Raw genomic sequence first — 22946 nt, 5'->3', positions numbered from 1 at the left:
TCTTGAAAAACACTGAGCTCTGTCACTCATTTCAAACCTTGGATTCAGAACTCAGTTTATTTCAAGAAAGTTGGTTAGAATAAACCAAGATCAGTCAGCTTGGACATCACACCCAATCTTAGCTTATTTTATCTTAGATCAGAAGTAGATGCTTGTGCAGGCATAGGGAGGTGCATGTCTCAAGGCTCGGAGATGTCATGTGGGACCCAGGCTTTAACTGAGGTTCCATGTGACGTCTGAACCAGCCCTTTGCCTCATAACAGATTTTGTGTGTCCTTTTCCTTCAGGAAGTAAGGCCTTGCAACAGTAAGGGAAGGACATCCACATCTGAATTGCCTTAGGTCTGGCTTTCAGTGATCTTTGGCATCATGGATGGAGTCACTTCTGCCCCACGGCATCTCTCTGTGGTGGTGCTGTAACTGCTATCGCAAAGCCAGGAGTTTACATTTGCAGAAAGGGGATGGTGGATCGGAGCTGAGCTAGGATCGTCCCTTGCAAGAGAAAGATGGCTGCAGAGAAAGAGAGAGAGTTCTCAGTGTTGATGTTCCAGGACACGAAGCCAGGAATGAAAACAGAGAGGCAGGAACTGGAAGACTGCCAACCTGAGATGGAACTGGAGGAAAGTGAGGAGACCTCTCGAGCTGCTGAGGTGCAGACAGTTAATCAGAGTTTCATAGTAACCCCACAACACATTAAATGGGAACCAGAAGATGGATTGTCATCGGAACCCTGGGATATCCAATGGCAGGAGTTCTTGGACACACCGCAAACCCCCCCATCAGGACAGGGCAACTCACAACTGCCAGAAACCATGCCCGGGGAGGAGGTGAGGAATGTTCTGCTCCCTTTTGAAGGAGCAGGGGGTAGCAGCCGGTGGGCTAAGGAAGATAGGGTGATCAGGCTCATGCCAAGACTTAACAAAATGGCCCAAGAGGCCCAAAATCTAAATGCCACAAACAGGAGAGGGGATGGGTATGTAAAAAAACCCAAGACTGCAGACCCCATTATTTCAGAGCTCCAGTGCCAGCGTTTCAGGCAATACTGCTACCAGGAAGCTGAAGGTCCGTGGGAAGCTTACAGCCAACTCCGAGAACTTTGCTACCAGTGGCTGATGCCGGAAAAACGCACCAAGGAGCAGATCTTGGAGTTGCTGATCCTAGAGCAGTTCCTGACCATCCTGCCCCAAGAATTACAGAGCTGGATCCGGGAACACGGTTCTGAGAGCTGTTTTCATGCTGCAGCCCTGGCAGAAGATTTTCTCCTGAGGAAACAAGAGGCCGAGAGGCAGGATCAGCAGGTAGGAACACTTCTTCCTAGTGGTCCCGAGAGCTCCAGAGTTGGCAAAAGAATGCCGAATGCAGCCTTTCTTTGTGTATGTAATCTGTATTATTTTTGTTTGTTTAGAATATTTATATTGTGCGTTTTCAATCAAAAAGCTCTGCATAGAAGAAAGAATAAGAAGATAGTTGCCTGTCTTGAAAGGGCTCACAGTCTTAAAAGAGACACAAAGGAGATGCTAGCAACAGCCACTGGAGGGACCCTGTGCTGGGGTTGAATGGGAACCATTGCTCTCCTCCTGCTATAAGAGAGCCAGCATTTTAGAAGTTGCCCCCTTGCCCAGTAAGCAGGGATGATGCCTAAACTGTGCCACCAGAGGATCTGAAGATGGCTCCCTATCCCAAAGGGACTCACACTTTAAAAAGAAAAGCAGACAGATGACACCACTAGCAGCCATTGGAAGGGATTCCTTGCTGGGCTGAATAGGGGCAGTTCATCTCCCCCTGGTAAATATAAGAGAGCCACCATTGCAAAAGCTGCCTCTTTGCCCAATTTGCAGGTTTATATGCTACTCTTCAGCTCCCTGAGCAGTTTCGGAAATATTTTAAGCAATGAAATGGGGGGAGGGCGCGGGGGGAGTAAAACAGTCCGATTTATAGAACAGTAGAGCTGCTTTATAGGGCAAAAGTCTTTCATGTAATATTCACCTCAGAGACCTGGGAAAGGTTCAGAAAAGGGTAGTCAAAATGATCGGGTGGTGGGGTTGGAACACCACTCCTGTGAGGAATATTCACCTCAGGAATATTTCCTTAGAAAGCTTGGAGGTGAATATGCTCTGGAGGAAATATTCACTTTGGGGATGTTCACCTGAGGTGAATGTTCCCTCCAAAGAATATTCATCTCAGCGAGCTCATCCTATTGGAGCTCAGCATTTTAGGGGAAATGTAACAAAGGGAAGTGGAGGAACAAGCTAAGAGGCTTATAAAATCATGCATTGTGTGTAGAAAGTAGATGTAAAGATTTTTTTCCTAAACCCTCATCATACTTGCACTTCGGGCCATCCAGTGAAATTGGTTGGCAGGAGTTCCAAGACAGAGAGGGGCAAAGAACTTCTTCACACAATGTACAACTCATGTATTCGCTGCCACAAGGTGTGGTGATGGCTGCTGCCTTGCCTCAGCTTTCAAAGGAAACTAGACATAAGAACATACAAAAAGGCCTGCTGGGTTCGGCCAAAGGCCCATTCCGTCTAGTATCCTGCCTTACACCATGGTCAGCAGCCAGGTGCATCTGGGAAACCTGCAAGTGGGTAAAGGAGGGGAAATTAACAGTGGGGAGTATCACTGAGTATTAGTTGGGATAGCAATGTGGAGACTCCACGTGCAGAGGTGTACTGCCTATGAACATGCTGTTGCTGGAGGGAGCAGCGGTATGGAAGGACTATTCCCTCCATTCCCTGCTTGGCCATTGTAATAAAACAGGAAGCAGGATTAGATGCACCTTCTATCCGATCCTTCCCTTATGGACCCTCCTATTGAGTTATGATGTCTGAACTAAAATGCTTGATGCTTTTTCAGTTGTCAGGGGCAAAACGAGAGATGACCATGAATGCCTCGGTAGAAGAGGAAGCAACTCTGGAAACGGCACTTGGGCAGCTCAGAGAAGATTCTAGTGAGCTAGGTAAGATTTAGTTGGCTCACGGGCCAGTGAGACAAAGCTACAAGGATGCTAGTTTACCCACTCTGTTTGAGGGCAGAGCTCTCCCTCCTAAGCCATGGCTCATGTCAGCCAGTATGTTAAGTTTTTAGAGCCTTCCAAAAAAAAAGTTGTTTAAAATTTAACTATGTAAGGGAGGGCGTGCTATTGAGTTGCTGTGTTTTAAAATCCCTGCAAGCAGTGTTCCCTCTAAGAGAGATTCCCAGATGTTGTTGACTACAACTCCCAGAATCCCCAGCTGCAATGGCTTTTGCTTGGGGATTATAGGTGTTGTAGTCAACATCATCTGGGGATCCCTGTTAGAAGGAGCACTACCTGCAAGTATTCCTCTTGAACAACTGAAGTTTGAGGTAATAAAGTAAAATATTAACTATAATAAAATTCATTTCCATCTAAAACTTTGAATCTGTTGGAACACCATATTTGAGCCACATTAAGTGTGCTTTACTGATTTTTCTTTTCCTAATCAAATATTTTAGGTCAAATACTTTTGGCTATTCAAAAAATATTTGAGAGATGTATACAGGACATAAAAATAACATGACGTTCTTTAAAGTTTTGTTTACTAAAGGCAAGTAAAATTAGATTCCAGTCATTTTAGGGCATTAAAAACATGTTCTGATTCAAAAATGTCCAGAAAGCCCACATCACTGCTGTCTGCATTGTCTGTTCTGACTGGCAGCAGCTATTCAGGGAGCTTTCTCAGCCTTGAAATTTCTTCCTGGAGATGTCAAGGATTGAATCTGAACCCACTGGACTTTGAGGCTCTCCCTAATACTCATTTCTGCCATGTACACTCTTCTGATATGAACATATGAAACCACCTTCTCCTGGATCAGCTGACTAGCAACAACTCTCCAGGCTTTCAGTCAGGGATCTTTCTGGGCCGTCTCTTGCAATGCCAGGGATGGAACCTTGGACCTTCTGTCTGCAAAGTGGATGTTCTGCCACTGAGCTACAGCCCTTCCCTTCCCTTCTCACTTTTTTTTCTGAAGGCATAACCGAAAGAGACATGCTGCACCAACCTATCTTGTAAGACTGTCTGAGAGCCTTGTGGGGACAGAATTGTTAACATTTAGAAGCCCCTCTGAGCTGCCCCATGGGAAAGAACAGGCTATAAGGCAAATAAATAAAATAAATCTTCCTGAAAGGAAGTTGGTCTGGGCCTGGTTAGTGCACGGATAGGAGACCATCAGGGTGCTCCACGTACTCTGCTTTGAGTTCCATCATGAAAGAAAGGCAGGTTATAGGAATAAAGGAAGCTACCTTAAACGAAGTCAGAACATGGGTTCATCTAGCTGAGTATAATCTACACTGACTGGCAAGGTTTCAGGGCTCTTCAAGGTTCCAGGCAGGAGTTTTCCCCTTTTCTGCCTGGAGATGTTAGGGACTGAACGGGAGACTTTCTGCATCCAAAGCAAATGCTCTACCACTGAGCTATGGGCCCATCCCCAAGTATGCATGCATGATTCCCATTCATGTCAGTAGAGCTCACATACGAAATTGCCTTATACCAAATCAGACCATTGGTCCATCCACCCCAGTGTTATCGACACTGACTGACAGCAGCTCTCCAAGGTTTCAGGCAGAGGTCTTTCCCAGCCCTGCCTGGAAATGCCACGGAATGAACGTGGGACCTTTGGTATTTAGTATTATAATATTGTAATATTAATAGTATTAGTATTAATATTAAATAATCAAAATTAAGATTCCAAGTAGGTTATAAACACAGTAGATAGTATATTAATAATTACTAATAATAACAATATTTCAGCAGGTGATGAAGGGCAGATAGAGAACGACAGGCTGTCTCTGGAAAGATCACAGTGTCATGAATTGGAAGAAGACATTTCAAACCGAGACGAGCCAAAGAGACTTCAGGGAATCGAAATGGATGAACAGTCAAGTCAGTCTCTCGCCTCTCATCCTTCTGTGCTTCGCTTCTGTGAAATGACAGTCCAAGAAACAATCAACAAAGGCATCAGAAGGGGTCCAAAAGCCTGTGAGAATGTGTTTGGAGACAAGTTGCATCTTAATGCACATCAGAGAACCCATGCGGAGGAGAAGCCGTATGAATGCTCCGTTTGTGGGAAAGGATTTCTCTCACGATCGGGCGTGATCATCCACATGAGAATCCACAGCACAGAGAAGCCGTACAATTGCTCAGGCTGCAGCAAAAGCTTTCGACGGAGCTCGCACCTGCATACCCATAGCAGAATCCACACAGGGGAGAAACCATTTACATGCTTGGATTGCGGGAAGGGGTTCAGCCGGAGCTCCAACCTTATTTCACATCAGAGAATCCACACAGGGGAGAAACCGTATGCCTGCTCCTCTTGTACCAAACAGTTCTGTGACAAATCCAGCCTGGTTAGACACGAGAGACTTCATACTGGAGACAGGCCGTTTAAATGCACCGAATGTGGGAAAAGCTTCAGCCAGAGCCACCATCTTATCACGCACCAGAGGATGCACACTGGTGAGAAGCCGTACCGATGCCTGCACTGCGACAAAAGCTTTTGTGATAAATCAACTTACATCCGACATCAGAAAAACCACACCGGGGAGAAGCCATTCAAGTGCACCGACTGTGGGGAAAGTTTCAGTCGGAGCAAACACCTCATTAGGCACAGGAGAATTCATACAGCAAGGGAACTGTACTTGTGCTTGGACTGCGGTGAAAGCTTTTGCCGCAAATCTGGCCTTAAGATGCACCAGAGAATCCACACAGGGGAGAAACCGTATGAATGCCCAGACTGCGGGAAGAAGTTCAATCGCAGCACAAACCTTATCAGCCATCAGAGAATCCACACAGGAGAGAAACCGTATGGGTGCTCCGAGTGCGGGAAGAGATTCAATCGGAGGACGCACCTTGTTAGCCATCAGAAAATCCACACCCAGAGGAAAGAAACTGCATAAATGCTTGTAGTGGGAGAAGAACGTATTTCAGAGCCCTTTGATATGCACATCAAAGAACCCATATATGAGAGTCTATATGAATGGCTGCATTAGGAGAAATGGCCTCATACTTTCTGCATGCCTTATGACACAAGAAAAGCATGCTACAATCCAAGCTGGCTTGAAAACTTCTAGTCTTTTTGTCTTTTAGACTTTTTGAAAGGCGATTTACAAATATTTTAATAAATAAAAGGAAGATACTTTAATGAAATGCATCCAACTCTCCTGCCCACATTCCTGGGCCCTCTCCATCTTTTTCCGTCCTTCCCTCTTGTTTTTGTCTCCCCCCAGCCCCCTGCTTTAATGCCCTTGCTACTTCCCATCTGCTTCCAAGTGCATGAACTCTGCATCATCCCCAGAGAGCAACTTGTGCAGCTTGCCCCCACCCACCCCAAAACTCTGCGCCTGATTTTCAGCTAACTCGCATCTCTCTGCCTTACAATTCAGACTACAAAACTTTGTCAGCCCCCTTCCACTCTAGCTAGAAAGGGTCATCTTCCCAAATGGATGGGTATTGCATTGCAAAGGTAGGGGAGAGAGGTTTCCAGCTGTCAAGGAACATTGCTCTTCTTTTGTTAAACCCCTGAATCTCATCAGGAAAAACCACTTGCGACACAATTATAAGGATAGGTTCATTTCAAAAGGACTGTAAATCTTTTTCGTTCCACCAAGCCCTAGAGTGAGTGAGATTGTATTTTCACTGGTTTTTCTGGAAAATGTTATGAGGTGGCTTGTCTACTGTTTGTGTTGTGGTTTTCAATATTGCCGTATTATGCATTCTTTTGTTGTTGTACCCTGCTTTGAGCTTTTTTGAAAAGCAGTCTATAAGTATTTTAATAAATAAACATAGATAGCATCTATTGCTTGACTCCTTTTTCCCACTCTAGCCAGAGCATATCTGACTTATTCTCAATTCATGAAATGTTTCAAACTACTGTGTGCACTCTTATTTTCTTGTGACTGCAGATGGGAATTATAGTCCAACATCATCTGGGGACAATCACTTGCCCACCAAAACATTTCTGCCTGGCAGATATCTTCCCTTCCTGCTTGGCCCCAAGCCCGTCATCAAAGTCCTAGTTTTCACTGGGGTTGTACAAGTTCACCACATAGGTGGAGGCTCACATGACTGAATCATTCCTTACAAAAAATGTATCTACCCTATAAAGGGTATTTGATCTTGGGTCTGCTCAGTCCTAATCTATCACCGTGTCCATGTTTTTCAGGTTTTCTGTCTGTAGAGAGCTGCTCTTGCATAGTTTGAAAAACATGGACACAGTGATGGATCAGGACTGAGCAGACCCAAGATCAAATAGTATTAGCATTTTGTCCGCGATTCCCCATACTCGCACCGACAGCATCCCCAAGAGTGCCCTCTGAAGTAGCACCCTATGCTGATGCATTTGGAAGCTCTGCCCCCCACCCCACCATCAACAGCTACTGTACTCGTGAACAGATTCTTCCTGTGATGCAGAATGCTGGGGCACCCCCAGCATTCTGATCACAGGAAAAAATCGGTCCACAAGCAGAGCAGACAAATTTCTCTGCCTATGCAGACAAATGCTGTCATCGTGGACAATGAGTGGGGCTTCTGGATGTGTCTGTGCAGGAAAAGGGCTGCGAAGAAGCTCTTTTAGTTGGGACGACGGTTTTATTGATTGGTTAATTGCGGCATTGCTAAGAAGTCTAACCTAGTAACTGTTGCCAGGGGCATTGCTCGGAAGTGTGGCTTCAGCTGAACAGAACAGAATGAGGCTATTCTCGTGATGGGGGAAAAACGGGCTAAAGAAGCCTAGCCCAGCTTTTCCCCATCATGAGAACTTGCAGGTGAGCCCGGTGGTTCTCTGGTGGCTAGCCCGCCCAAGTAGCCCTCCCCTTAGCCCAGGTTAGCAGAGCGAGCGCTCCACTAACCCGGGTTTTTGGATCACGTGCTGCCACCGCGCGGCTCTGTGCCACAGCGACAGATGAGGAGACCCCTGCCGGGAGGCTGCAAGCACCCACCACCTCCGGCCTCCGATTTGGCCACCTCCCCACCACCTCCGGCCTCCGATTTGGCCGCCCAGCTACAAGCGGCTGCTTGTCGGCTGTGGCTAAGCCTACTCTCCCCACAGAACCCTCTCAGGCTCTTCACACCGATCATGTGAAGGGCCTCATTATCTATTTCCAAAAGTGCTGGAAGCATGATCCTTATGGGCGTATAACCAGAGCACATGAGGGTGCAAGGGAGCTACTGGTGGACTTAAGAGTGATGTGCAAAAAATCTGAATAATTTAAGGGGGCTAAAAAAGCTCAAAAACTATCCCATGTAAGTCAATGGGACAAAATGTTTGTGTGCTCAGAGTACAGTTAACAGACAAGCAGGTGAGTGAAGTGGATGGAACTCACTGGGAGGAAGGAGGGCTTGAACAAACAGCAGGAAATGTCCACACTTGAAGATTACTTCCTCAAGACAGTCACATCTCCTGTTTCTGAGGGAGAAAGGTGCCTAAAACCTTCGCCATGCTGAGGCACAGGTTCAGATAACACATGCATACCAGGCATATACTGCAGCATTTTGTTGTGGGTTCTTACTACTTATTTATAGATCACTTTTCAACCTAAAAGTTCTCAACGTAGTTTACAAAGAAAAAGGAATAATAGAAAAGGATCATTTCCTGCCCCTAAAGGGCTTACATAGTAGCCAGACAAATTGTCCATCCAGCTCACTATTGCCTACACTGACTGGCAGCAGCTCTCCAAGATTTCAGGCAGGAATCTTTATCAGCCCTACCTGGAGATGCCAATGGCTGAACCTGGGACCTTTTCCGTGCAGAGCAGCTCTTCTACCACTGAGCTACGACCCCCATCTGATTCCACCCCCGCTCTGTGAATCAAAACTGAATCCAAATCCAAAATCTCTTGGTTGCCTTCACCCTGAATCCCCCACTGAACCTCTTAAAAAAATAAATTCAAAATGAGTGAATCAATAAACAGTCACTCCACTTGCAATGGTATGGCTCATGTTTTATTTTCCTCTTTAATCTTCTTGTTGGGAGTTTGATAAGACAAACTACAAGTTTCAAGAAACAAAAATAAACAGTTCAGAAAAAGACTGACACAGAAGGGCAGGAGCTAGCTAGATCATGAGGGCCAGGGGCACAAGCGTTAGACCCACACGCAGGCCCCAGCACCAGGCTGGAGCCCCCTGCCAGCCAAACGGTCCTCAGGCCTGACAATCCTGGGCGAAGACTCCCAGAGCCAGCATACCCTGAACCAGATTCCTCTGAAAGTTTGGTTCCCTCTGTACTGGGGCCTCATCCTCCCAAGATGTGCTTGCCAACAAGACATTGACAAAGAGGCAACCAAGAACTAGGTTTGGGCCAGGGGCACCATCCCTTTAAAGCTCTCTACTCTTCAGAGGGTGGAGCCTGGGATTCAGGCTCAGGGAGCATCTATGGCAGCCATCTTTACTGTTTCTCAAGCAGGTGCCACTTGGGCAAAAAATCTTCCGTGTGAAAGACATTCTCCACCACACTGACCTCTGTGCAGTGCTGCACTTGCCCCGCTGCTGGCAGCGGGAAGGCTTTAAGAAAAACGGAGTCCTGCCGATGGTGTCCCCAGCACCATCTTGGAAGGCCTGCAGTGTTGGGAAGTGTAGTCCTCACCAGCACAACTTTCCCCATAGGATTCCATGGAGAGAGTGCTGGGAAGGACTACACTTCCCAGGGCTCTGCAAGTGCTTTCCGAGATGGTGCTGGGTGTCCAGAGGGCCCCACTTCCCTTAAAAGAGCCCCTTAAAAGAGCTGGACCAAGTGCACAACTGCACAGTGGTAACAGCTGCCTCTACATGGTGCCACAGGCGGGCTGTGCGGGTTGCCCAGCTTCAACTTCAGCTTCCCATAGGCTCAATAAACAGTTAGGGAGCCGTACTTCAGGTCGATGGAAACTGCCACTGGCTCCAGGGACTTGCAACGAAGAACCCTAATACAAGGGCTTAGTTGAGCTCAGATCCTTCTTGGAACAAGTTACCAGCCTGGAAATAGCTGAGGTTCTAGGATTCCAGGTTTGCCTGCCTCCAGCTGGTTCCACCACCACTCCTCGTGTCCCATAGACCCCATTCATGGCCAGGACAGTCCACTGCACCCTCACCCCAGCTACTGGCTCTGGGGTTGGCTGGTGTGGTTGCAACCAGCCAACTAAACTCCCTTTTCTTCCCTCTGTCTCCCTCTCAATCCCCTGGTTGCCTGCCTCACTGCACTGTCAGGATTCTGCCCCTCTGCGACTATACCGCCTGCCAGCTGCCTTGAATGTCTTGATCTTGGCATCCTTGAAGGGCACATTCAGCAAGGCATGGAAGGAGAAAGCAGCCTGGCAGAGCGGATGTCCTCCCGCAGGTTGGCACAGCCAAGGCATTTCTCAGCTCCTAACCATGGCTAAGAGATCAGGCCATGGTTAAGAAATCAGAGCTTGGCTCCCCAGCTGTGGTTGAACTACAACTCCCCTTCATCCGCAGCCACAATTTATTGTGGCTGGAGATGATGGGAATTGCAATTCAGCAACACCTGGAGCCCCAAGGTTGCCTACACCTGAAGCCGCAGATTCACTCACGTAATCTTGCACCATCCCCCTTGTGAGACTTTGCCTCTGCCTTTTCTTTTCGGACCTAACCATGGCGCAGTGTCATACTGAAAGCTAACCATGATTAGCTTCACACACAAGTTTACAACCAGACTCTAAAGCCAGTTTGCAAATTCTGGTTAAAACCGATCATAATCAGACATAACTCTGAATTAGTCCTATTCAGACATTATGTTGTAGCTGTGTTCGATGTCTGTACATAATGTACATGTTTTGTGTACATTCTGTACATAATGTGCAATGTTCCTGCATTTATTTTAAAAGTGGATACAGGCTCCCTCAAAATGCAGGGTACAGATAAGTGTACCTGTGTTCAATGTAACATGTGAATAACTGCACCTGTGTACACAGAAATCTTATTCAGACATTATGCTGTACAAGTGTACAGATGTCTGTACACTCATACATGACTTTGTGCGAAGGGCTGAACCTGCATGCATTTTTAAAATGAACCTGGGTACAAGCCCCTCAAATGTATGGTACATATAGGGAGCACACTGCTGTACCTGTGTTCAATATAACATATGAATAATTGTCCCTGCGTAGAGACGTGTACCTGTGTACACTTGTACAAGTGTGGAATATAACATATGAATAGTGCTAGATTGTATGCGTGTTATGTTAATGTCTGAATAGGGCTAGGGATGTGCACAAAACCGGTTTGCCCAGTTCAGTTCGAATTCGAACCAGGTTAGAACCAGGAGGGGGTGGTTTGGTTTTGGTTTTGCTTGAACCTCCCCCTTGTTCGGTTCGAATTCGAACCGGTTTGGACATCCAAAACTTGGTAGGATGGTAGCTGGCACCCAGGGGTACCTGCCACCCAAACCCCAAAGCAATCGGACACTCGTACGATTTTTTATAAATTTTTGAAAATTATTATTATTTTTTCCTCATAGGGTATAATGGGACTCGAACCATCCCATTATTCCCTATTGTGGAGCACCCATGGGTGCCAACAACCACGCAAACCCCAAAGCAATTGGACACCCCTATGATTTTTTATGAATATTTGAAATATTTTTAATTATTTTTCTCATAGGGTATAATGGGACCTGAACCAGCCCATTTCCCCTATTGTGGAGCACCTAGGAGCACAAAAGTGGGGTGGGTGGTAGACAACCAGGGGTGCCTACTATCCACAAAGTTCCAAGGCAAACATACACTCCTCTGATTATTGGTGAATTTTAAAATTATTTTGGAATTCCTCATAGAGAATAATGAGGAGTGCAGCAAATGTATAGCTTCACGTCGGGGAGAAAGGGGTGTCCTAGAGTGGAGTGTGGTAGTTCCCAAGGGAGGCAAGGAAGCTATCAGAATTATTGGAAAGGAATTGGGCGAAGGGCTGATTTTTAAGTGATTTTTGAAGTTTATGTGTCTTTAAGGTTTTTCTCCATAAAGAAGCATGGAGGTGTCAGCAAATGTATAGCTTCATGTCAGGGGCAAAGGGGTGGCCTAGAGCAGAGTGTGGTGGGTGGTAGTGCCCAAGGGGGGCCAGGAAGCTATCAGAATTATTGGAAAGGAATTGGGCAAAGGGCTGGTTCAGTTCAAATTCGAACCTGCAGCTCGAACCTGATGGTTGGTTCAGTTCGAATTCGAACCACCCTGGTTTGAATTCGAACCGGTTCGCACATCCCTAAATAGGGCTATAGTGAGTTACAAAAAGGGAAGAGAAGGGGGAATTATTGTGCAACACCGGAGAAGGAGGAGAGAACACTTGTCCACTGCATACTGCTGATTTCTAAACTATAGAAGAGGAACAGGAACATTATGTTTGAATAAGTTTATGTGTTTCCCTCCCTCCATGAACTGTAAGTGCTGAGCTAATTACTGAAGCAGTGGCCACATTTGCATGGATTCCTCTTCGCCATAGCAGGCCCTCTACAAGATGTGGACTCTAAAATATTCTCCACCCACAGTCTCTGCCCTTTCATTGTTTCTCATCAACATATATTGCCTTGTGCCTTTCCTAGGCTTGATTTCCTATGGAAGCCTTTCCCACAGCCTGAGCAGTTACGTGGTTTTGCAACTATATGTACTCTCTTATGCCTTATCAAGTGAGAGCTGGTGCTGAAGCTTCTCCCACACTCGGGGCATTCGTATGGTTTCTCTCCAGTGTGGGTTCTCTTGTGGGCAATCAGTTCTCCTTTCTGAATGAAACTTTTCCCACAGTCTGAGCACTTATATGGTTTCTCTCCAGTGTGGGTTCTCCTGTGTCTTATCAAGGAGGCATTATGGCTAAAGTGTTGCCCGCAATCAGAGCATTTATATGGTTTCTCGCCTGTATGCACTCGTTTATGATTTATAAGGTTCGAGCTAGTGCTGAAGCTCTTCCCGCACTCGGAGCATTCATATGGTTTCTCTCCCGTGTGGGTTCTCTCGTGTATCATAAGGTTGGTTCTTCCATTGGAGATTTTCCCACAATATGAGCATTTGAACGGTTTTTCTCCCTTTTCCATTTTCTTGTGATCAAACAGGTTGAAGTTCCGAGTGAAGCTTTTCCCACTGTTAAGGGCTGTCTTTTCTTTCTTATGTCTCTGGACTCTCTCTTGGAAAGTGTTTTCATTTAAATCTCCATCATGTTCCTTGCAACTAATGTTTTTTTCTGCTGGTTTTCCCCAAGGGCTGTCTGGGTGCTGTTCTGGTCCCTGCTGATTTCCAGACATCTCTTTCTCTCCAGGATCCTGGAAAAAGGTCCCTTCAGTTCTGTTCAAGGGTGTTCCACCAGCATTCACATGGTTAGGTCTTTCCAGCATACTCTCCAACTTTGCCCTCTCTGGTCCATCACCTGCCGGAACAAATAGAAAATAATGACATGAGCCATAAATGAAAACTAATCCTTGATTTTTCAGAGCTGCTGCTGCCAATGAAAGTCCTATAACTTACAGCAGCCAAAAGTGGGAAGCAGAGATGTGGGTTTTCCAGAAAATTTTGAATTGGGATTTAAAAAATTTTGAATTGGAAATTTTTCTGGAGAAAAATTCCCATGCAGATGTGTTTCTCATTTGCAGACCAGTTTTCTCAGAAATTTTTACTACACAAATTTTCCAGATACCCTAAATAGATTGTGATCTGATCTGGCATGTTGTTTGGTTTATATTTTTAGCCAAAAGAATAAGAAGAAGAAGCCTCCAGTTTACAAATCAATAAAACATATATGTATGCTTTTACACAGTTCCTAGGGATAATTACTGGGGGGGTGGGGGGAGATTAATTACAATTTTGGAATTGCCAGGCTTGCCTAATTTGGCATTGACATCCATTCAGTGATATAAATATATTTTATGAAATAATGAATTGTTAGAAATGGAAAAATTTTCCGCAGAAAAATGAAGTATAGAAAACTTTTCCAGAAAACATTCAATCCTACATATCTGGTGGGAAGGGTCAAATCCAGCTTTCTAAATGTCTATCAAAAGTCACTTTCTATAATTTATCCTCCCTACATCCGATATGGGCAGTGTGACTCATGGACTGGGTTCAGACATAACACAAAACCATGGTTCGATTAATCAGTGTTTCTCAACCTTTTAAGCAGCAAGTACCTCCTTATTTTGAAAAATTAAAGTAGTATCTCAATTTTCCAGTGGATTTCATATTTATAGTAATGTGTGCCATACGTTGGAAGAAGGGCTGTGTATATAGGGCTGCGATATGACAGATGTCCAATATTGGTTCAGACATCATAACCGATCTTGGCTTTTAAAAATTTAAATCAGAAAGAGATGCTCACGTCGGAAAGGGAGCAGGTTGTGCACATTCCTGAGGCTTAGGGATGTCACCCAGAGCCAGGCTTTAGCTGAGGTTTCGCATGACATCTGAGCCAGCCTATTAAATATTCAACTACTGTCCAGTTTGTCAGTACATTATTTCCCATTTATGGTAAACTCTCAGTTTTACTAATGAGGCAACTTCTCATCAAAAATAAATAAATTCCTTTTTGTTTCAGTCCACTGGTTTAGGTTCTATACACTCTAGCCAGCATTGTTTGATGTGATGTCTGAATGGAACCAACGGATAAAGAGGCCTTTCAACAGCATTTATAAAAGTTGTAAAAGACTGGCATTTTCTTTAACCAGATCCCAAAAATTCCATGTTAAGGAGCAGCCCTCGATTTCAAGTCAGTGTGGGAAACACCCCCATGACATCCAAATATTGAAGACACAAGAATTCTTACCCACAAAGGGGGCCTCTTCATTACCTTCCTCCTTGGCCTCTAGGAAGAGATGCACCTCCATGGTGTCTGATGGATCCCGCTCTGACTTGTGTACTTCTTCCGAAAGCTCTGGTATCTGAAACGGGAGGAGGCACATAATTCAGGACACAATGGACATTCCTCCAGTGGCTGTTGCTGGTGTCTCTCTTGTGTTTCTTCTTAGATTGTGAGCTCTTTGGGGACAGGGAACTAGGGCATCCGAATCGCAGGCACATCTCTTTAAAAACAAGGGCTTACACAGCCCCTTTACAGCAGAGGAGAGCAGGTCCATACCTGCTCTTCCTCTGATGGCTGCTATTGCTGTAATCCCAGCTCTCCCCTCAGCTATGCCTGCATGCCAGTGGGACATCTCCCAGCCGGCACACACACAGTCTCTGTACATGCATTGCACAGGGGCAGCTGGGAGATGCCAGGGTATCTGAGAGATGCCCTGCCAGCACGTGGGCATAGCTGAGGGTAGTGCCAGAACTACATCAATGGTGGCCATTGGAGGAGAAGGTACCTGCTTTCCTCCGCTTTAAAGGGGCTGTGTAAGCCCTCATTTTTTAAGTGATGTGCCCATGATTCAGATGCCCAAATCACATCTCATCACATCCCTACAGGAAGCCAACTTTTTAAAAGTGGCTTTTACTATTATTACTATTATTATTATTATGCTATTTACACACAGTCTACCAGATGTTATTGACTGGATTTGATACTTTAATTATCAGGCCCGTTCCAAGGGTCTAGGATAACTAAAGAAAAATTAAAGATAGCGTCGTAGTATTCGTGCTGTGCCGAGTAGTGTGGCCTTCTGTAGCTGATGTGTTGTAATTTTATCAGCGCCCAAGGTGTCAAGATGGTGTTCAAGTTCTTTTGGTAATGCACCAAGGGCGCCCACAACTATTGTCATCACTACTGTTTTCTTTTTCCAGAGCCGTTCAATTTCAATCTAAAGGTCCTTGTATTTAGTTGTTTTCTCCAGTTGTTTTTCTCCAACTCATCTATCCCCTGGGATTGCAATATCTATGATCAATGATGATCATCATCATCATTATGGGTAAACTGCTTTGAGAACTTTTCAGTTGAAAAGCGATATATACATAATAGCAGTAGAAATAGTAGTAGGAGTGGAAGTAAAATTATTTATCCCCTCACACATGAAGGGGAACGGGGAGCATGTGCATGTGAGGTTAGGGGGTGTCATGTAAAACCAGGATCCAGTCCTTACTCCAAATGGCAACTGAACCAAGCAAGTGAGAATGAAGTATGTGTGGCTGAGGACCAGAGGCACTGGCTAAATTCAGCTCCTCACCTCCTACTTCAGATTCAGCTCTCTTCTCCCTTCTTCGTGGTTACAAAAAAGATTCTAGAAAGTGCACAGATGCACTGAACCAAGGAAATGTTCAACATCCCAACACTTTGTCCAAAAAGACCCTTATTGTATATCAAATATAGCTATATATAATAGGGATGTGCATGAAGTTTCTTCGGCACCGGCAGGGGTAGACCTTTAAGGGCGGGGGAGGGTGCATTCACCCCTCCCACCGCATATCCCCTGCCGGCGCTCCGTTACTTTTAAGCCCCTCGGGGCAGCAGCATTCCTCCCTGCCACCCCGTTTTTGTCATTGGCCGGAAGAAGTAACCGCGCGTGCGCCCGTCATGCGCCCACACCCACATGGCAGACAGGCGCGTGCACGCCTGCAACGGGCGCACGTGCGCTTGCTTCTTCCGGCCACTTCCGGCCGATGACAAAAACGGGGCGGCAGGGAGGAACGCTGCCGCCCCAAGGGGCTTAAAAGTAACGGAGCGCCGGCGGGGGATATGCGATGGGAGGGGTGAATGCACCCTCCCCCGCCCTTAAAGGCGCCTGTCGGTGCCAAAGCACCGAAACGGCCCCCGGAGCCTAAACATTTTGGAGGCCTTCATAATGGCCTCCAAAACATTTCGGGCACAAGCCTAATATATAACAACTGTTGGCTAGAAGGGAGTACCTTTTATTCCAACTGCCACACATATTTTCTCTACACCTTCGAGAATCTTCTTTATAATGTTGCCTATGGGCATTGCCCTCCTCTGTGACTCAGCTCTGTACTGAGAAATCGCTGATCAAACTAAAGCTTAACGCCAATAAAACAGGTAAGAACAAGATGTGGCAATGGTCACTAGCATAGATAGCTTTTAAAATAAAATAACAGACAGATCCATGGAGAAGGAGATGTCCATCAATGGTCGTTAGTTATGATAAATGGAACTTCCATGTTCAAAGATAATTTACCAGTTTCTACGGACAAATAAGAAGGAGCTGTTGCCTCCATGTCCTGCTTGGGGGAAGCATCCAGATGACCATTATGTGAAACCAGATGCTGGATTTTTGGTCTCATTCAGTCAAGTTCCTCTTATGTTCTTAATATGGGCTGAGATTAACACTGCTGCCATTGCTACTTCCAGCTTAGCATGCAACATTCTCACCTTTCGTTTCAGACTCTCTGTCTCTTGAAGCTTCAGCAAAAAACTCTCTGCTAGGGCCACTGCCTGGATACAGTTCTCCGGATTATGCTCCCTGACACAACTCTGCATTTCCTGGGGCAGGATGGTTAGGAACTGCTCTAGGATGACCAGCTCCAATATCTGCTCTTTGGTGTGTGTCTCTGGCTTCAGCCATTGATGGCAAAGTTCCTGGAGCTTGTTGCAAACACCCTGAGGCCCCTCGGCTTCTTGGTAGCAGAACTGCCTGAAATGTTGGCATCGTATCTCCAAGTGGACAGTGTCTTCCTCATCCAGAATCTCTTCCTTCACTTTCACACCAGCATCCTGGCTGTTATGGGTTTCTCCACTAAGATCTGGCAGGGTTTGGGTCACACCCTCTTCTCTAAGCCACCGGCTGGCATTAACTACTGTCTTGCAAGGGGCTTGGATACTGTCTTCCATTGACTGGAACTGAGGCACCAGTGGGTTTTTCCAGGGTGACTGTGTGGCCTGCATGGTTCTCAGGAAGTCCTGCCATTGGGCTTCCCAGCCCTGCTGCAGACCTTCCTCCGGTTCTTGCTTAACTTGTTGCAAAGTTGTCCCTGTTGGAAACTCCTGCTTCCTGTCTCTTTCTTGATTCAGACCCTGGTCCTCCATTTTTACTCCTGGAAAGAAAACTGAATTTGAGAAGTGTCAGGCAATGCAAATTGTAGAGTTATATTCCCTCTTTTATTTAAGTATAGTTTTTGATAGCTCCCTCAGTACGCTAACTCAGTGTGTAAAACTAGAAGGCACTCCGCAGAAGGAAGTAATGTCCAAATGTTGGGCCCATTACAGTAAATAAACACTGCCTGAACAAACATGGCTAATGTCTTTATTCGTGAGGGCTGCTCTGTTCTCCATACAACAGTACAGGCAGCAGATCTGCATTTTTGCCTTATAGATTTTCCCTTTCATGTGTAGTGAAGCCCCATGATAAAAATGATGAACATAAGAACAGCCCTGCTGGATCAGGCCCAAGGCCCATCTAGTCCAGCATCCTGTTTCATGTAGTGGCCCACCAGATGCCGCTGGAAGCCACACGCAGGAGTTGAGGGCATGCCCTCTCTCCTGCTGTTACTCCCCTGCAACTGGTACTCAGAGGCATCCTGCCTTTGAGGCTGGAGGTGGCCTACAGCCCTCCGACTAGTAGCCAATGATATACCTCTCCTCCATGAAGTTATCCAAACCCCTCTTAAAGCCATCCAGGTTGTTGGCTGCAGAGGCGTATCTAGGGAAAATAGTGCCTATGGCAAACAGTGAAATTGCACCCCCTGTCCAAACATCCGACACCTATCTTTCAGATAACTTTACCATAATATCAGCAGAAAAATACAAGTCAAGCTCATTAATCTTTTAAAATTTCAAAAACTATTTAGCAGTGGATGTAGCCAGACCAAAAAATGCTCGGAAACTACAAATTTCAGTATGCTGGGGCTCATAAAATACCCAAATACTATGTGGAGGTGTACTTGGAAAACTAAACAGAATTCTCTACTATGCATTGTAGCATCACTATTACATATGTTTTAAAAATAAATGGAGAATTTGACTTTTCCCGGATACTCTGGAAATAATTAAAGGATATGCAGAGCAAACTGTGTCACTGCTTGGAATACATTCTGATATTTCAGAAAGACAGATAAAATGAGAGAAAGAGAGCAAGAAACTCCCAGTGGGCCTTAATACTAAGGATTTCACATTGATTCAAAGACAAATTCACCCTTAATAGCTATAGTATTAAGACATCACATTTAACTCACTTATCACAAGAAGCAAAGTAAGAGCAAATGAATACAATCCTAGCTCATAAGCTTCAGCTCAGTATTCACAAGCCCTGATTCTCTGTACATAGTGCCAATCTGAATATGTGTACAGTGACTTATATTATATTAAATTTCAATTTTTTTTAAACCTGTAACCTCTTCGGGGGGCTTCCTAAAGGCTGTGGTGGGGTCTGCAAAGGTACCCTCTCCCCCTGCTGGCCTCTAGGGCCTCGCAGGGACCATTTGAGCATGTGCAGTGGCCATTAAAAAAGATTTTTTTAAACAAAATGGCCACTGAAAACAAAATGGCCACCACACATGCTCAAATGGCCTCTGTGAGGCCTGGCATGGCCTAGGTCCTCACAGAGGCCATTTGAGCATGCGCGGTGGCCATTTTATTTTCGGTGGCCATTTTTTAAAAAATTAATTTTAAATTTTTTAAAAAATTAATTGGGGCTATATTTTAACGAAAGGCGGTATAAAAATGCAAAAAAAAATAAATAATAAATAAAAATAAAATAAAATTGCACCCCCCCTTCAAGTGGCACTCGGGGCACGTGCCCTGCCTGCCCTACCCTAGATATGCCCCTGGTTAGCTGTCACCATATCTTGTGGCAGAGAATTCCACAAGTTGATTATGTGTTATGTGAAAAAGTACTTCCGTTTGTTGGTCCTGGCATCCATATTGCTCCCAAATAGCAATGCTTTGGCACAGGTAGGAATGTACACATGCTGGTCCAGTGCTTCCTCTGGGAAGCACCAAACCAGCTCGGGAATTCAAACTGGTTGGTGGGATGGTGAGTGGTTCCCTTAAAAAGCAGGTAAGTCGCTTCTTACCTGCTCATCTGCCACCCTGCCTCTTTCCTGGCAGCGGCGCCCACTCTCCAAATGGCCACGCACGCCTGCAGCATGGCATTGGCACACACATCACCGGTGCACACTGTGCAGAGGCTGCAGGGAACAGCACTGCAGCCGCGCGTGGCCATTTGGAGAGCCGCCACTGCCAGAAAAGCAGCGGGCGAGCAGGTAAGGAGCTGCTTGCCTGGTTTTTAAGGGAACGGCTCCCCACCCAGCTGGTGCGAGCTGTTCATGCACATCCCTATGTACAGGGTCCTTGCCCCGCAGACACATTAAAAACCTGGCACTGCTCCATCCCCTTCTAGTTTCCCTTTCAATCTTGTTTCTTATCTTCCTGCTTATCTGACTGAATTCCTGAAAATCCTTCCACAGAGTTCCGAGACCAACAATAAGGACATTATTAGAAGCCTCTTTTCTTCCCCCTAGTTTTATACAACCCAAGCGGACAATATATCTGTTTTTAAAAATGTTTATGTCTTCATTCTTATTTTAATTTTATAACGGAGACAGGTTGTCCCATTTGCAGGCGGTGAAACGGGGGAGGTATTGGGGATGGGATAAAAATTCTCAAAATACAGAGAAATTCAAGCTGTCCAACGAGGGTGGCCAACTCTGACTGAAGCTACATAGGAAGCTCCCTTATACCAAATCAGGCTCTTAGTCCATCTAGCTCAGTATTGTCTCCACTGACTGGCAATGGTTCTCCAGGGTTTCAGAAAGGGATCTTTCCCAGAGATCAGATCCATGCTAGGGACTGAACCCGGGACCTTCAGCAGATGCTCTTCCTCTGAGCAGAGGTCCTCCCCCAAAGAAGCTATTCCTGGAGATATTTCTCACCAGTTTTTTTCCACAAGCCATTAAAATCTCCATGGTTACTTCCCTTAAGCACCTGGAGATGAATGCCAGTTCCTGGAGGATTGGCTATCCTAAGCTCAGCTAGTGACCCTTCTGTTCAAGCTCAGATTAATTCAGATCAGCATAGTGACCATTCACAGCAGCACGGTTAAATCTTCCCAGCTTCTATTTAATTTAACATTTAATGTTATTTAATTTAACATCTATTTAATTTAACATCTATTTAATTTAACATCTAATTTAACATTTGTAGTTGGCAAAAAAGCCCTCTTCTGGCCTGAGTGCTAAATCAACCGAATCAAGTTTACTGATGCAGTACTTGTCAGTTTTAAGAAGTTTCTCTCCATCACACACCATCCGCTTGATCCCACGTTTTCGGTCTCTGGTGCTATATCTTTCTTCTCCCCCCACCCCCCGGACTCACCTGTTCCTTGCAGCTTTTGCATTGCACAAGATGGGAATTTGCAGGAGCGTCTCAGCTCCTCCACGGGTGAACAATCCAAAAAGGAAAGTTTCCTAATAGGAAAGAACGGTGGAGGAAAACAGATCAGAAAGGTGGCTTCATTTTTCGCAAGCTTCCCTACTAGTTCTCAAATCTCTGGGCCTCGCTAGGTATTCTAACTCAGTGTCCTTTAACCCCTCGCTCACAGAGAAAACCACCCGATTCCTCCCGGCTTTGTTTTGTTGCGTCAGCACATCGCCAGCGCGCAAAATCAGTTCCCTTTTGCCAGATTGGGAATTTGCCGTTTTGCAAGATTGAGAAAGATAGATCATCTGCTGCCTTCTTTTACAGGCGTACTGAAAAGGAGCGCCATCTCAACCACGCGCCTTACTCAGCGTAAGCCTGGAATGGGTTAAATGCACAGACTTGCAATTCCTAGAAAGAGAAGTCGCGATGCAACACGTGCAGGCGCGGTTTGGTTTGGTTTGAAATGCAGTCCCCGATGGGGAGAAAGGATTCCGAGCTGTGAACTAACAACTGGGAGGCTGCACATTCCTAAGAAGTGCAAGTGCCATGATGCAGATGCTGCAAGGAAGTGGTAAATTAGAACAAGGAGAGGAAATCTGAGAATCCCTAACTGGAGAGGTCTAAGGGAGACCTCCGCCCTAAACCTCTAGGAGGTGTTGGTGAGACACACAAATAGTAATAAAGCGCACGCCGAAGACATTACTCCAAATCCCCAAAGCAGATGAGCCACGCCCGTGCCCTCTTATATTTTGCAGATGAAGCTAGGGAGAGGCTTCAGCCATTCTCATCCCATGGGTTACTGCTCAAGCCCCGCACTCCACCATTCCACGTTGCTGAAGACTAGATTCCACCCCGATAGGTGCTGTGGGTGTTGGGCACCCATTTCCATGAAGGTGCCAGGATGCATCCACCCTCCCGTTTGGAGAGTTAATATCTAGGGACTCTCGGGAGGGAGCTGAATCCTGAAGAATGACCGTTCTGGTAACTCCCGTGGAAAACCACTGAACAAGGCATCCCTCAAGACACAAAACTAGGGACAAAACCGAGGCAATGATCTACAGAGTCCCGAAAATAGGGCCTGTGTGGCTCAGTGGCTGGCAGCAAAGAGGGGCAGCTGGAGCCCGTGCCCCGCCCCCACTCTTCCAGTCTTTTGCACAACATCAGGCTATTAAAATCTCCGGGATTTGCTTTCATGGGTCACCTGGAGACCGGTGCTAATCCCTGGCGATTCCAGGCCAGCCTTGGAGGTGGACTACCCCAAGCCCCCGGCCGAGTTGTTTGCAGCCGTATTTGTTAATGCAAGGGTTAACCTGACAAAGCTTTCGTTCCTAGATAGGCACGTGTGGCGGTGCTATGGTGCAAATGTGGAGCGGCACTGACTTCCTTTTCCTGCCCCTTCTCCATCCATGGCTTTGGTGGGAAGAAACAGCGTTTGGCATCACCTGGATGTTGGTTTTTGCAGGGCTGATTTCCAGGGACTGGAGCAGCCAGGAGAGGTACCAGGGGGTTTAGCGGGGTGGAGATTGAAGGTTGGAAAAATGGGGCGGGGGATGGCAGATAGAGCAGGAAATTGTGGCTGGAGGTGCAGAATTGCAAACTGGAAAAGATATTGCCAACTCAAATCTGCTATTCGTATCAGGGAGTGCCTGCATTCCCTGCCCACAAAACAGTCCTGCATCCCCAGTTACATCCACATCAGGAGCAAATAGGGTTGCCAACTCTGAGT

General features: G+C 46.0%; 2 protein-coding genes across 10 annotated transcripts in view; one reads left to right on the top strand and one right to left on the bottom strand.

Moving 5' to 3' along the window:
• LOC128343053 (zinc finger protein 271-like) overlaps positions 1 to 22946 on the top strand; it is a 46587-nt gene that overhangs the window by 13789 nt on the left and 9852 nt on the right. For 2 of the 7 annotated variants that reach the window (XM_053291488.1, XM_053291486.1), the window contains exons 2-4: positions 288 to 1297; positions 2856 to 2958; positions 4769 to 6812. In XM_053291488.1, coding sequence (XP_053147463.1) covers positions 506 to 1297; positions 2856 to 2958; positions 4769 to 5913 — 2040 coding nt within the window. In that variant the 5' untranslated portion in view covers positions 288 to 505 and the 3' untranslated portion in view covers positions 5914 to 6812. Of the gene's footprint in view, positions 1 to 287; positions 1298 to 2855; positions 2959 to 4768; positions 6813 to 21568; positions 22717 to 22946 lie in introns of those variants that run through there. The other 5 variants (XM_053291493.1, XM_053291489.1, XM_053291484.1 and 2 more) reach the window with 5 other exon arrangements.
• Positions 8865 to 22571, bottom strand: LOC128343081 (zinc finger and SCAN domain-containing protein 31-like). Of its 3 annotated transcripts, XM_053291581.1 has the most exons (5): positions 22422 to 22571; positions 21176 to 21267; positions 17237 to 17898; positions 14744 to 14858; positions 8865 to 13354 (listed from the first exon to the last, which is right to left on the bottom strand). In XM_053291581.1, the coding sequence occupies exons 2-5, from the start codon at positions 21195 to 21197 to the stop codon at positions 12510 to 12512; spliced, it is 1644 nt and encodes a 547-aa protein (XP_053147556.1). In that variant the 5' UTR covers positions 21198 to 21267; positions 22422 to 22571; the 3' UTR covers positions 8865 to 12509. The 3 variants fall into 3 exon arrangements, with proteins under 3 accessions (XP_053147556.1, XP_053147555.1, XP_053147557.1); XM_053291580.1 differs by lacking the exon at positions 22422 to 22571 and having other exon boundaries at positions 21176 to 21574; XM_053291582.1 differs by lacking the exon at positions 22422 to 22571 and having other exon boundaries at positions 14768 to 14858; positions 21176 to 21574.

The sequence above is a fragment of the Hemicordylus capensis genome, chromosome 2 (assembly GCF_027244095.1).
Source record: "Hemicordylus capensis ecotype Gifberg chromosome 2, rHemCap1.1.pri, whole genome shotgun sequence".
In the NCBI taxonomy this organism is placed as follows: Eukaryota; Metazoa; Chordata; class Lepidosauria; order Squamata; family Cordylidae; genus Hemicordylus; species Hemicordylus capensis.
Note: the sequence above shows the minus strand (reverse complement) of the source record. Positions and strands in the feature narration are given on the sequence as shown.